Below are 14,623 nucleotides of genomic sequence, written 5' to 3' on the forward strand. Positions count from 1 at the left end.
GGATAGTTGTAACATGTCATATTACCTAATAAGGCTTAGGGCCTTGATCAGGGGGCCAAGATGGCAAATTATGTTTTTATGTGATATATATGTGCATCATTATATGATTACGCGAGTTATATTATAATATGACTAGATATGCATGTGTTAGGTGTATTAAATATGTATGTGGGCCCGTTTCTTATTAAAATGGAAACTTTCGTTATTTGGTCTATTACAGGTATATTAGGAGTATATGTGCATATATGTGTGAAACCAAGTTATTATGTCGATATATTTGGGTTACTCGGCACAAGGCTATCCTAAGGAGCAAGCTAGCGGGAAAGTTACAACGGTACCAATACTCGACTCGGGGTGAGTCAATGGGTATTTTGGGTATTTACTACATTACCGGGATATCAAGTAATGGGAGTAAATATTTGAGGATATATTTAGAGTTAGCAAGATTAGGAGGGAGTTCTAGGGATTTTTACCATTTTACCCTCGGGGACTTTTTTGGGTACCTCGAGCCTTGGGATTTGCTTAAGGTTACTTGAACCCTAAGTAACCTCTCATAACCGAAAAACATAGAAAACTCTCTCGTTCTCTCATTTCCGCTCGTTAGCATTTTTGAAGATTAGAAGCTTGATAACTTGGGGATTTAGCGGGAAATAGACTTAATCAGAGGTAATTTAAGCTGTAAGTTTCTGAGTTTTTGTTTCCTTAATTTTCTTAAGCTTGGATTGGATTTTATGGTTTTGGTGAGTTTTTTATCCATTTGTAAGTTGGGTATTCTTGCCTGAGATGTGCTAATGATGTTCTGGGATTGAATTATTGGTTTGGTATTGTTTGGATAGGTTTTTGGAGGGATTTGGCTTGAAGAAAACGGGGAAAATTATGGGTTTTCACGTCAAGCCGCGACCCTGTTTTTGGGGCATCGTAGCTCTCATGAACGCATGGATAAGTAGCTACTGAAAACCCATTTGAGATGCGCGCGTGTGGAAACAGAGGAGAGCCTAGGCTCTTTAACTTGGGGCAGGCTGCGACTCTTTTATTTTGAGCCGCGACGCTTGAAGGGTATTTGAGCCCTGAGAAAGTTTTCAGTGTGGGAACTCAAACCTGAGGGCTCGAGATCGATTCTACTACCCGGTTTAGTAGAATTCGACATCCCAAGGGCTAAGACTCAATCCGGAAGCCTTTACTCGCTCATTATTGATGGGATTCTCTTTTATGGAAATGACTAGGTTATCCCTAGGGGCTTAGAAGCAGGATCATGCTCGAGGGTCATTCATTCTTAACCTATGCTTGGACCAAAGGTAAGAAAACTACACCTAGTATGTGATATATGTGATTAAGGCTTGGCCCAGATTGTTAAACAAGGATATGAATAGGGCTCGGGCCCTTGAAAATGAGCATGATTATCATTATGTCTGTGATTGTTGATTAAGCATGCTTGGATGCAATGTATCTGGATAATTAATTAAATGATATATGCTTGTTTGCATTATCTGATTGAAAAGCATTGACTCATATGTCAAGGGCAACAATAGCACGCTGAACGCTGGTCGAAATGGTTAGGCCTAATCAGGAGCGCATCATATGCTTATCTGACCCAATGGTCATGCAAAATTCAGCGCCAGGTACACTGGGCCAGCTCCAAGGCTGGTTATACAGAGGATAGGGCAATGGGCCCAGGGTGACTTATTAGTCTAATTGTTGGAAAAAGCTTACACAGGATCTTTATTTATTTTCATGTATATCTAATATTAAACAAATTAATACGAGATAGCCTAAAACATGTTTCTAAAATTGAATTCAAAGAGAAACAAAGAATAGAATACTTACAGTATACGCAACGGAATTAAGATCCTTCCTTCAGTTTCTCCAACTCTTGTATCCTTTCTGTCGCAGAGTATTATCAAGAAACTGAACCGATCTTCTATTTTCTTCACAATCTTCCAATGTATCCTTAGAACCACCTAGACTAGTGTGGGAAATTCTCAACACGTGAGATAGATATAGAGAGAAGAAGAGAAAATAACAAAGTGGCTTAGAAAAGGACTTGTGTTTAGAGAGAATCTAAAACTATGAGAAAATCTGACTTGTGACTTATCAAATTTCTTTTTTGACTTCTCTCTAAGCACTCCTTTTATAGACTCAATTAGGCCATTTAATTTAATTAAAAAATCAATAAAATAATAGTTATTTTGAAGCCCTAGGTCGAAATTATCATGGGCTATAGGCCCGTGAAATTTCCCATTTGATTATAAGCCCATTGGACTTAAAATCAAGGCCTGTATTATTTTCTATTGATTTAATTAATTAAATAATTATTTAAATCCTTTATTAAATTAATTATTTATAATTTGAACCTTGATTTAAATTTATTTATTAATTTAGATACCAATTTATCTTAATTAATGAATCTGCCATAATTTCTCTTTTCTTCTCAAAATTACACAACTCTGTGAAACTATCCAAAATTGACCTGGTCAACTTTGATAATTATAATTGATGATTAAATCAATTAATTGAGACTATCTAGATGATTTTATCCAAGGTACAATGGGGACCATGGGCCTATGAAATCAAGCTCCAATAAATTATCATAAATCTAACAAATAAATTTACTAACTTATTAATTCCTCGTGACTCCACTATAGACTCGGAATTGCACTCTTGAATTCATAGAATGCTCTATAACAAATATAGATACGCTATTAAATATCCATTGTTACAACCATAATTGTCACTCAATCCTCTATAGACGGTCTACAATGAGATGGGACTAAAATACCGTTTTACTCCTCATTGTATTTTATCCTTAAAACACTTAGTTCCTTGTAAATGATATTTCAGTAAACTAATTTAATTACTGAAATGAGATCTCTATCATTTAACACCTTGAACCAAACTAAAAGGAAACCATCATTTCACTTCTTCATCAGAAGCTATAGATGTTCATATCTATGATTAACACTCCCACTCAATTATACTACCGAGTTCCCAAGATGTAAGTATGGGCTAGTCCGTAGGGTAAGCTGGTAACGAACAAGTCAAAGAGCTCAAATAATACAATCAGTTAGAATACTAACCACTCAGAATTGAGATTGAATTGACCTATGGTCAACTATATGATATGACTAGAATAGATAATAACGGTATGTTTACTTATCTGATCAACTGTCAATATCGGTCCTGTCCGATGTAACAAATACATCCAATCTTATCTACTTTGCTAATGTTCTGGAAAGAACATAACACTGTAATGTGTAAGTGGATCATATCGTAGATTGACAAGTCAGTGTAAATCCGGTGCACTGACTAATCTTAGGACTAACTTATTTTGAACATATAATCATATTTATATTCCACTGTGATTACGTCACTATAAATAAGATTAGCTATATGCTCGAGATTTAATAGAAGTTTATATTAAACAAATAATCATGAAAATAAAACATGTGAGCAAAGTGATTGACCAAGTCAAAAAATAATTTCTATTATTTTATTGATAATAAAATGAGATTACAAAGAATTTGAGTTTTAATTAGGGCATAAAACCCCAACACTAATATCCTATGGCTTGGCCCCGGGATGATAGGCCTAATCAGGAGCGCATCATACAGTTACTTGACCCAACAGTCATGGAAAATTAAGCGCTAGGTACGCTGGGCCAACTCCAAAAATTGTTATACAGAGGATAGGGCAAAGGGCCCTAGGTGACTCATTAGTCCCATATCCTAGGGCGCTGAGCCCCAATATGATTCATTAATCCTTAATTAGGGCAGTTGAGCCTCCCGTATGACGATGTAGTCGTTTATATGAATGGTATGCATGCATGCATGAGTAGGGTTATTACTGTTAGGCATGCTTATTATGATTTGGTAACATGTTATTAACTACTTATGAGCATGTTTAACTTTTCTTGGTGAGCCTTGGCTCACGATTTCTATGTGGTGCAGGTAAGGGGAAAGGGAAGCTGGACCATCCATGAGTTGGAGTGCTTTTGTGATGGTGTGTACATATGCGGCTGCTCGACCGCCACGGTTGGGGTTTCTCGAAGAAACTAGGGTCACACCATGTTTTGCCGCTTAGGTCGGCTGGTTGTAACCTTTCAATCGTAATTAACCTTTTTAAATGTTAGTTTGGGATCCCTTGTATGGAAGTAACGTTTTAGCGAAATGACTATTTCTTTTTACCAAAATTTTTAACCCTAAACCGGTAACCCCGTTTAGTACACGTTTATGACCAAGAGACTCGTTTAGAGAGTCTAGCACTATTTTAAATACACAGTGTAATGGTCTTGGTTATCAGGGCGTTACAAAAATGATTTCCATTCCATTTCCAACCAGTTTAGCAAAAAAACATAATAAAATAATAATTTTGACTCTTCAATATTTTATGCTCATTTATTTCTCTCGTTGATTTGTTTCGATTACGATTACAGTTTAGTAAACGTGCTATTGATGTTTTTGCTTCGATTCAGCAAATCAAAACCCTTGGTGGTTGCCAATCTGTACTTTTAGGCTGCGAGTTTTTTTATTTTTTTAGTAAAAATAATGTTGAAGATAAGGTAAGGTGTGAGACAATTTGTAGAGGAGAAGAGCAAATGTAGTTTTATTTTTTCAGAGAATGAACAATACAAGGTTAAAAAAAAGGTAAAATTGTTAAAAAAAAAACACTTAATAAGATATTTGGAACGTGCTTTAGAGTTTGATGTTTAAGGTTTTTAGCAACATATTTTAGGATCGAAGTGCTCCTCAGCCTTGCTTAAAAAAATGTTTTCAGAGGCTAAGCTGGAGTTTTTTCATTTGCTTATTATAAATTTTAATAAGTTATTGTATTGAATGAATTGTCAACTAACAACACAATTCATCAATAAAATTTGGGATAACTTGACAAATACCTACTTCTAAGATTAACTAACTAAAAACAGCCACTAAATACATTTGGTTTAATATTACCCATTTATATAATCACATTTTCCATAATATCACTTGAAAAGTACACTGTGTTGTGAGTGTTTAAGCAGAAAAAATTGTATAATAGGAATCGAACTAAAATTCTGGGTATAAAAAGAAAAAGTTTCAAAATATGACTACAAATGAGAGAGTGTGACTTAAAATAGGTACACTACTTAATTTTGAGGCTTTTTTCTTTTGGTGCAAAATGGTCTTTAATGGTGTGTGAAAGTAAGTAAATGTCCATGTTTTTAATTTTGTAGTAAAATAGTCTAACAACATTTTTAATATTACATATTACCAAATATGTCCTTTAGCAAATTACTATTTTATTCTAAATATTTTTATATTATGGTATATGTATATGAGTTTTGTTTAATTAGTTCTTATTTTAAAGTTATTTTGATTTTTTTATGGGTTGTTGAATAATATATCATATCACAAAATACATATAATGAGTTAAAAAATAATATACCAACAAAACTTATAAAATTATTACTAAAAAATGTATATACTATATGACTATTAAAATATATTTACTATGATACAAAATTATATACTACCATTATGTATAATAAGATAGAAACTAAATATAATAAAAATAATTATATACATTAATTGAAAAATAATATAGTATCAACCCATAAAAAACTTTAAAAAAATCAATCTAACTTTAAAATAAAAAATAATTAAAGAAAACTAATATATATATATATAGATGAATTCTCCTATAGGGGCTTCACTTTAAGCCCTACCGGTGGGGCTCTCAGTGTTCTCGACCCGTGAACAGTTTTTGACACGATTTTTTTATGACCGTGTATATTGTAGTTGTTTAGAACATCCTGCAAATTTTCACAAAATTCCGAATAGTTTACAGTACCGAAAACTAAGTTCAAACATGTTGTTGCACGCGTAACTAATTTTTTTTATGCGTGTGGAAAACAATATGTTTGAACCTAGTTTTTGATACTGTAAACTATTCGGAATTTTCTGAAAATTTGCAGGATGCTCTAAACAACTACAATATACACGGTCATAAAAAAATATCGCACTGAAAAATGTTTACGGGTCAAGAACATTGAGAGTCCTACCGGTAGAGTTTAAAGTGAAGTTCCTATAAAAGAATTGTCCTATATATATATAACTATATTAAAGTCGTGTGCTTCTAAATAAATAAATTATAGAAAATAATAATTTAGGTAATCAACAATACAAAATTATTATTTCTCAACAATCGTAAAAATAAGGACATTAGCGAATTGATGTCATTGTTTTAAGACATGTACTATAATTTCTCCTTAATTTTTACATAAAATTTACATTTAGCCCGTGGAAAAAACTTAAGTGGGTCAAATAGGACTTCTCAACTAATCCTAACACCAAACTCTTCTCTTTTATTAATACTTTAATTTGTTTATTTTCTTTAGTTTCGAGTCAAATATTGAGATTTACTCCTTTTGGTCCAAAAGGGAAAGATTGTTAGAAAGAGAAAGCTCATGCTTAGACTATTCAAATAAATACAAAATCCTATGATGAAAGCATAGCATGCTTGAAAGCAGAGTATCAAATAGCTGCTCTGACCCTTTTATGCATGAAAATACGGGCAACTATACAGTGTATAAGCTCTCTCTCTTTCAAAAGGTGGGCAAAAAGGCAAATCCCATGCGCCATTGTTCATATACTATTATTATCTTTCTTTCTAAAATGCCAAAATACACAAACCATTCACGGCACATCTAACACTACCCTCTAATCATTTGATAATATTAATCAGGGGCCCAAGAAAAAGCTAACTCAATTCTCAGCGGATAAAACCAAGCATCAATCAACACCTACCCCCACTGGTTATCAAATAAATATACAATTAGAAAGAAGAGAAAAAGATTGAAATTCTCTCGCTCCATCCACTAAATAATCACGGACCAAAAAAGAAAAGAAAAACAAATGACAAAACCAATTTCATATAATACATTTCTTAGTGCCAGAATACAAAGAATTATGCCAACTCTTTCTTTTCCCCTTTAGAAAGGGGGGTCCTCCAACAACTAGCCCTATAATGGGTCCACCAATCAATCTTAATCTCAGATGTGGTCGGTTACTTCAAAGAGAAAAGAGTTAAAACTCTCTCCAGTCTCCACCACTACAATCTGCATTTGAGTAAAGGGAAACCTATACTTAAAAAAAAACAGGGAAAAGAGGGGTAGGCCACCATCAACACTCCCATACTCATGTAAATATGACCAGGATGAAAATAAACCAAAAAAAATTGAACCATTTGGTATTCTCCAAAACCAAAAAAGTAGAAATGTTGAGACTATTGGGGGAGATACACAGTTTTTCCATAAAGAATAACTAATTTGAAATCAAAAATTCACATCTGATCCTTGTTTGACCTTGAAAGCTTTTTTTTAACACTCACTTTTCTTTTCCTTGGCTCAAGCCTCCATGACATTGTAGAAAGGTAGGTACAAGAGGCCACAATGCTTGTCCTCTGGCAGACAAAGTATCCCATTAAAGATCTTATATCTTTTTACACTTGTCCTCTTCTCCCCCAATTCCCTCTTCTTCACTTCCTACTTCCACTAACAAAAGTAAAAGTTGCTATATATAATCTTTTCCCCCCGACCCTCCCTCCCTTCCTTTTTCTCTCTCTCTCTCTCTCTCTCCTTTTTTTTTCATTCTATTTTATAATTCGATGTCTTTTTTTCTTTTGCCCTGCATTTCAGAAAGAATTTTGTTAATATATAATAAGATTGACAAAACAATGAAAATTGCTTTAAAATAAAACAAAAATAAAAACAAAGTGCACCCAATTAAACAAGAGACTAATATTAGTTCAAAACCCAACAAAAAAAAATGTAATAATAGAGGAATTAAGGAAAGCAACAATGCTAACAATATTTTGAAGAATGAGCCTAGGTTTGCACTTTCTCTTACTTCCAAATAACATATCAGTTTGAATTGCTTTATTTCCAAACTGTTGTGTTCACTTCTCTTTCCCTGTTGCTTTACCCCATTTTTTGTCTGTTAAAAGTTTTTGCAGCAAAAAATATAAATAAATAATACGAGTTCGGTTGGGAAGAGCAATAAGCGCATTTGCTGCTGCATATTTTATGACTAGTTGAAGCATTTTTACTGGATTCTTCACCATTTACTGACCAGCCAAAAATGACCACATCCACCCCCGGGCCCCAAGTTTGTATATTTAACTAGTTCAGGTAAAGATTTACATCAAGTAAATTACAGTTAATCCACTGATCTTTAAAGCCCCACGCCACTATGAAACATGTTTGACTCAGTACTTAGTGCTTGTTACATAAGAGATCTGAGGGGGGTAAACCAATGAAGAGCATTTATGTGGAGGGCAATAAATCAAGTGTACGCAAGAATAAAGCTCACTTCACAAATTAATGTGCATATACTTTATACACACATATATGTGAGCAGAAGGGCATCTAAGTAATTTAGAAAATATAAATGATCTCAACCCAGTTTCCTAATTTGGCCTTGGGACAACCAACATACGTGATTTTGTAGGTCGAGAGAATAACCTCACGCTAAGTTTGGACACAACATTTTCAAAGGAATCATAATCTCTAGTGTAACACTTTCCGGACTACGGAAATGCCTTTAGGTACCACAATGATTTGGTTTTCAATACAATGACCAAACCACCCTTTTTTTTTTATTTTCTTTATAAGTAAATGACCATTGTGCCCCTAGACTAAAACAAAATTGTGTCGGTAGGCCGACAACCGCTGGGCCATGATCCTTCATTTTTCTTTTCCTTTCTGTTAAACAAGAACAAACTGGTTGTTACCAAGGCGATAAGTATTACCTTCAAATCAATAGGAAAATGACAAGACCAGCCCACGGACTAACAGGAACTGAAAATTCCACTACCTTCACAAGATTCTATTCATAAAAATAAAGCACCTAGTCTCAAAAAGATTTAACAAAATCTTACTTCCCATGAAAATTCAGACAAAAAAATAAATATAAACTTGATATAATTGAATTTAAATGCTACGAAATTGCATATATTCAAGATCACTAAGCATGCATTTTAGTATTACGCCAACCAAAGGTACAATAGTTGTACGGTAATGTCAAAAAGTAGTGGACCATATGGCAAAAGTCGAGTCTTTTCTTTTCTTTGTTGAACATATGATTCCAGTTTGAATAATAATTTTTATACTGGGGACACCTCACCTACAAGAAATACAAGAAACTAACCGTTTCTTGTTGGAGATAGGCCAAGAGGGATTTTATTTTTATTTTTATTTTCATTTTCTTTCCCTCTTTGTATGTAACTAAGATTTTTTTAATAAACTTGTAGGAGATTTGAACTCCAACAACTCATGTACACAGTTACTCCAACAGCCAATCAAGCTATCCTCGAGTGTTATATGTAAATAAGACACTTAATTTGATCATATAACATAAAGGAAAATACTAACCTTTAACTTCTTCTTGCTTTAAACTTGATCGTTTTGTTTGTTTGTCTTCTATGTTGCTTTAGGTGTAGCTTGCTTGAAAGCGACAGTGGGAGCTATTCTGCAACTCCTCCTCTGATGCTCCAACACTAGTTCCCCAGCAAACCAGTCCAACTTCTCAAAATTGCTCTGTTCATCGATCCTCTTACCGCCAAAAAGGACTGATTCAACATTCTTCTGTTTAAGCATCTCTTCTGCTAATCCAAGGAGCATATTTACATTGCTAGGACTTGAGTCTTTATCAACATTTGCCCCGCACCGCCCCAAACTTGACCCGTTAGCCTGACAAAACCAAAGTCCATTGACACGGGAAAACCCCAATAGCTTGTTAATTCATTGTCCTGGTGTAAATTACCAATAAAGAACTTGAAAGGAACACCAAAAAGTGAAAAGCAACAAATAAAAAATGTGTTTCATAAACATCAAAAATTCCTAGTCAACTTTCAATTAATGGACCCTGCAAACTAGGTCCCCTGCCTGAACCATAAAAGTAGTATTAACATCGAACATAGAAAATGAATATGTCACCAAAGTAAAGACTAAGGGCCAAGAATAGGAACACTCTCCCTCAACAGTCTTCTGATGCCAGATTGATATCTATTAAGATATCGCATACAGAATTAAATATTACACATAATATATATTTATTTAATAAAAAAGAAGTAAAAAGTAAAACTATGAAACGTGCATGCACGACTTAGAAGGTCTCCAATGAGAAAGTCATTGTTCAACTCTGTGTGTGTGGTGGGAGGGGGGAAGCCAATTAGCTATTAACGAGTAAACCTCCTCTGTGACACAAGGTGGAAGTGAAAGGAATGCAATATAAAAAAATGTTTACGTTATGGTAATTTGATCCCTATGTACTGGCAGAAAATGAGTTATTCAAACGCTTAATTAATTTAGTTATTAGTTGATGTGCAATTGACTTCTCATTTTTTAATTGGTATCCTAAAGAGCATTTTTCACTGACCAACTCTAGAAAAATCAAAAAATAAAACTTAATTGGCCACATTAATCTCGGTCAATGAGATCATTTTGTGATCATTCTATATGCAATTAGGTGAAGATAAAAGATAAAACTAAGACTTAGAAACCCTTCCATATATAAAATGGAAACAGCCTAATTATACAGGTGATGCTTGGGGTTAAAAAAGATAGATTTCAGCCTGATTCATTTTCAACACATAAAAGTAAGCTATAACAAGTTGCAATGATAAGGGATAAGTCGCTAACCAAACAGTTGAAAGCATTTTCCAGAGTGATCACTATCAAATATAAACATTTAGGAAGAGTGACCACCTCTAGTAAATATACACGCCAGGACTCCAGCTATACATATCTACTTACTGCAAAATTGCAGGACCAGATACCATCCAACAACAATTAACACTTTTGGCTCATCTGGTTAATATTGTTACAATAAAGATAAAGAGAAAATGACAGCATTTTGACAAAACTGAATAGGGAAATTTCGATGCTAATTGTTCTGCTTTATTTTTCTGCAGGGTGAAAATTAAATCTGGGCAAGTCATCATTTCTAATTAATCAATCGAAAGGGTGAGGAAGGAGAAGAAAAAGGGCAAGACAAAGTGCGAGGTTGGTGGGAAATATGAAAAGTTCACTATAAACTAAAATTTTGCAAAACAGAGGAAGAAGCGAACTTTGAAGAACATTTTTTCAAGCCATATAGGCCTAAATGGTACAGAAAGCAGTAATCCCCAAATAGCTAAATAAACATTTGGGGAAACCAAACAAAAATTCTTTCTCGGTCCCAATTTTTTTTTCCCAAACCCAAACAAATCATCACCACGTGGAATCTAAACAGGATCCAAAACACCACACAGACAGACACAGGTCCCCATTTGGTTTCCATTGGTCACAAAAGCACGTCATATATTTTTATTTTTAAAATATATAAAAATTCTTCTGTTACTACCATAACAGTCCTTGTTTCTCCATCTCACCCAACTACACCCGACATTTAATTGCATAAACCAAAACTCCGGCGCATGTTAGCCATCCCAGCTCAATATCAACATGAGTGCTTCAATTCTATCTAATCTTCCAATATCTATTACAACACCAATGTCATGCATGAAAATCTAGAAAAAGACAAAATTCTTTGACCATTCCCAGCTGGCCATCTGTGTTTCATGCACCATAAACGGCAACAACATTCTACAAAACTAATTAAACTTAAATGTAATTGCCATTAACTCCTCAGACTTCGTCACTATTTTTCATTCGGTCTTTTAAATTTCTAAAGGATAATTTAAAAAAAAATCCAACAAACTAATTGATTTTACAAACAAAAAAAATTCCTAATAAGAATTATCTCAAATGATTTGAATTACCTGAATGCGGACGTAGTTACTACTCCGGGATTGACCGAAGGCCATGGAGACGGCCTGGTCAACTAAGTCAGCGGAGCCGTCGCTGGCAATACGGGCCGTGGGACGGGCCCAATCCTTGGCCTTCCACTTCTTGACCTGTTCGTTCTCGAAACTTACTTCCATGAGCTGGCCCGTTCCAATTGAAAGTACCAAGATGTCCTCCACCCCTCGCACGAATGGGAACTCCTGCTTGTTGTGTAGCACGTGCGTTATGGCCGCCGCCGTCGGGTTGCTCATCGCCAAGCCGCCGTCAACCGCCAGGCACCGAGTTTGGCCATCTACAGAGCGCATTTGAACAGGGTCGAACCGACCTGGCTCGGCCGAAGTCGCTCGGCATACCTCCCAGAGCTGGAAGTCGAAGCTGTCAGTCTCAAGCGCGTCAGCGCGTGAGAACAGAAACGGCGCCGTACTTGACAGATCGTAGCAAGGTATCAACACCGGCTTCAACGTGTCTTTCAGAGTTAGGCTCCTCCGATTTTTCTCGACGAAAATATCTTTCATCGATTTCTCTAACCCTGCGGTGGCCGAGCCAGTCGAGCCGCAGCCGCTGCCTCTGATGATTCGCCGGAGAAGTTTTCCACCAGTGGCGGAGCTCGACGAAGAAGAAGTGTAGAATCTCTTACCCTGCTCGGCCAAAAACCTCCAAGTATCATCGGCTTTGGAAATCGGGCGGCTCTGGTCTCTGGTAGCGAAGAGCATCGCCGTGAAAATCCCTCCGACACCGGCCCCGGCTGCCACGTCGAAGTAATCGGCGATTCTGGCGTCTGGATTCCCCGATTTGACCTTGAGCGCGTGCTCTAAGTAGGCCAATGCTTTCCCGGAGAGAATCCCTCTCATGCCTCCGCCATCGATGCTGAGTATGCAGATTTTGCCTCTCTGGTTCTTGATGGCCGAGATGCCATTATCAGGGCCAACACTCTGCGGCACAGCTTCAAGTTTCGTGTGGTCCATGGCGGTGGCTGCGGGAGCGATCTGCTTGGGAACCCATAACTTCTGATCATCATAGCCGAAGAGGAACTTGCTCTCCAAAATCGAAAAGATCTCGTAGCTGAGCTTATCAGTGTCAATACTAGGTTCATGCATTTCTGATAGGTTTGTAGCCATTTTTCCCAAAATTTAATCAAAATATTTTCGAGAGAGTAAAATATTTCTCTGCAAAAGTTTCTTCTTCTTCTTCCCTATAACTTTATGGGTTTCAACCTTGAGAGAATTCTTGCAAATCAATCCTTCCGTCAGTACACTTCTAATCTTCGAGGAGCACAACTAGGCTTCTTCTGTTGTATTTCTCTTTATAATACACTCATACTCGGAAGTTCAATCAAGTAAAAGGAGAGTTTGCCTTGTATTTCACGCCCCTGTAAATAAATTCGTACCCAAAAAAAAAATCTGTGGTTCGAACTCTGAAACTGAACTCAGATAAGGATTGAATTAAAAAACTTTCCAGAATCTTCAATCCAAAATTTAATAGCAATCATTGCTCAACCAAACATATATCCCCTGCCTCACACAGAAGAAGCGACGAGAGAAACGCTTAATACTCTCACAAAAATGATTTTCTTCCTTTGCCAAGCAAAAGCCAGTTGAGAAAAGTAATCCAAAAGCCTAATTTGCCGAATAGTCCCTCTGCTATATGTTGTTGCAGTTGTTGGTCTGGTTTTCAAGAGAGCAAAGTCCCCCAAAATCCCAGCAAAGAGGAAAATGAAAAAGCTTCTCAAGCCAACGACGAGGCGGCGCCAAAATCCCAAACAAAGCCAAATTAGTACAAGAAGGAAAGAAAGAAAGAAAGAAAAACGACCAGGCAAATATCACAGAGGTTTCAGAGTATGTTTGTCTTATATATAAGCCCTTTTCCCCAGTATAAAAACACCATAAACAGATTTTTTTTTTTTTTTACAAAACACCATAAACAGATTTCATTTCATTCTTTTTTTCTCATTAATTTTTTAATATATTAAATACACTTGATGGGTTAAAAATAATAATATTCGCACACATATTTTTAATAATTTTTAGTGTGATTGATATGGTCTATGCCATTAAACCATTTTTTGTTAGATAATTTTTTTGGGTTAAAACGTCACCGACGGTTGAGAACGGGTTATTTTTCGGTTCTTCTTAAATCAGCGGTCAGAAATTGCCCGCGCTATGTTTGGCCCGCAATCAACGGTCCAATTTACCAAAAAGAGAAAAACTTAAAATTAAATATTATATATTATCTTTGTTCGCGCGCTAGTCGTTAACGCGTGGGACCCACTTATTGGCCAACCATCGTCGGTGAAAGAACTGGGGACGCACTGCGGAGCTCTCTCCTCCGGGGATTGAGAAACCTTTGGACGAATTTGCCCCTTTATTAAAATAGATTTTCGGATTATAGGTGGGGCCAATTTAGACCTGCGAAATTTTGATACATGCTGACTAATACATCGTGGGTCAAAGTGAGCAGTGGTCTTTACTGAATGGGCCCTGCGTGGGCCCATATTTTTGACCAGGAATGAAAATTTTAACTGTAATTATAATTTATAGGCAATGGAGGTTATAATTCCGTTGGAAAAAACTTTATATGTAACTGGATAACATGATTGTAGTCGACACACGGGCTTCCCGTTTATCATAGCTAATTTGAGCTGTAGAAGACTCTTTTCTTCGCTCTATAAATATATATATATATATAAAAGACAATTTTTGTAAAGGGGCTTCACTTTAAGCCTTATCAGTATGGCTTTCAGTGTTTCTCGACTCGTGAATAGTTTTCGGCGCGATCTTTTTTTATAACCGTGTATATTGTAGCTAT

General features: G+C 35.9%; 1 protein-coding gene across 2 annotated transcripts; it reads right to left on the minus strand.

The window, feature by feature from the left end:
• Positions 1–6,870: 6,870 nt before the first annotated feature.
• LOC133798569 (patatin-like protein 6) lies at positions 6,871–13,724 on the minus strand. Of its 2 annotated transcripts, none has more exons than XM_062236939.1 (3): positions 11,794–13,723; positions 9,404–9,721; positions 6,871–7,658 (listed from the first exon to the last, which is right to left on the minus strand). In XM_062236939.1, the coding sequence occupies exons 1-2, from the start codon at positions 12,934–12,936 to the stop codon at positions 9,452–9,454; spliced, it is 1,413 nt and encodes a 470-aa protein (XP_062092923.1). In that variant the 5' UTR covers positions 12,937–13,723; the 3' UTR covers positions 6,871–7,658; positions 9,404–9,451. The 2 variants fall into 2 exon arrangements, with proteins under 2 accessions (XP_062092923.1, XP_062092924.1); XM_062236940.1 differs by having other exon boundaries at positions 7,596–8,734; positions 11,794–13,724.
• Positions 13,725–14,623: the final 899 nt, after the last annotated feature.

The sequence above is a fragment of the Humulus lupulus genome, chromosome 8, assembly GCF_963169125.1.
Source record: "Humulus lupulus chromosome 8, drHumLupu1.1, whole genome shotgun sequence".
NCBI lineage: Eukaryota > Viridiplantae > Streptophyta > Magnoliopsida > Rosales > Cannabaceae > Humulus > Humulus lupulus.

Coding starts and splice junctions, on each gene's coding strand:
- LOC133798569 (XM_062236939.1), bottom strand. CDS start 12,936: ATGGCTACAAACCTATCAGAAATGCATGAACCTAGTATTGACACTGAT. Junction 9,722..11,793: donor GTAACTACGTCCGCATTCAG/GTAATTCAAATC, acceptor TGGTTTTGTCAG/GCTAACGGGTCAAGTTTGGG.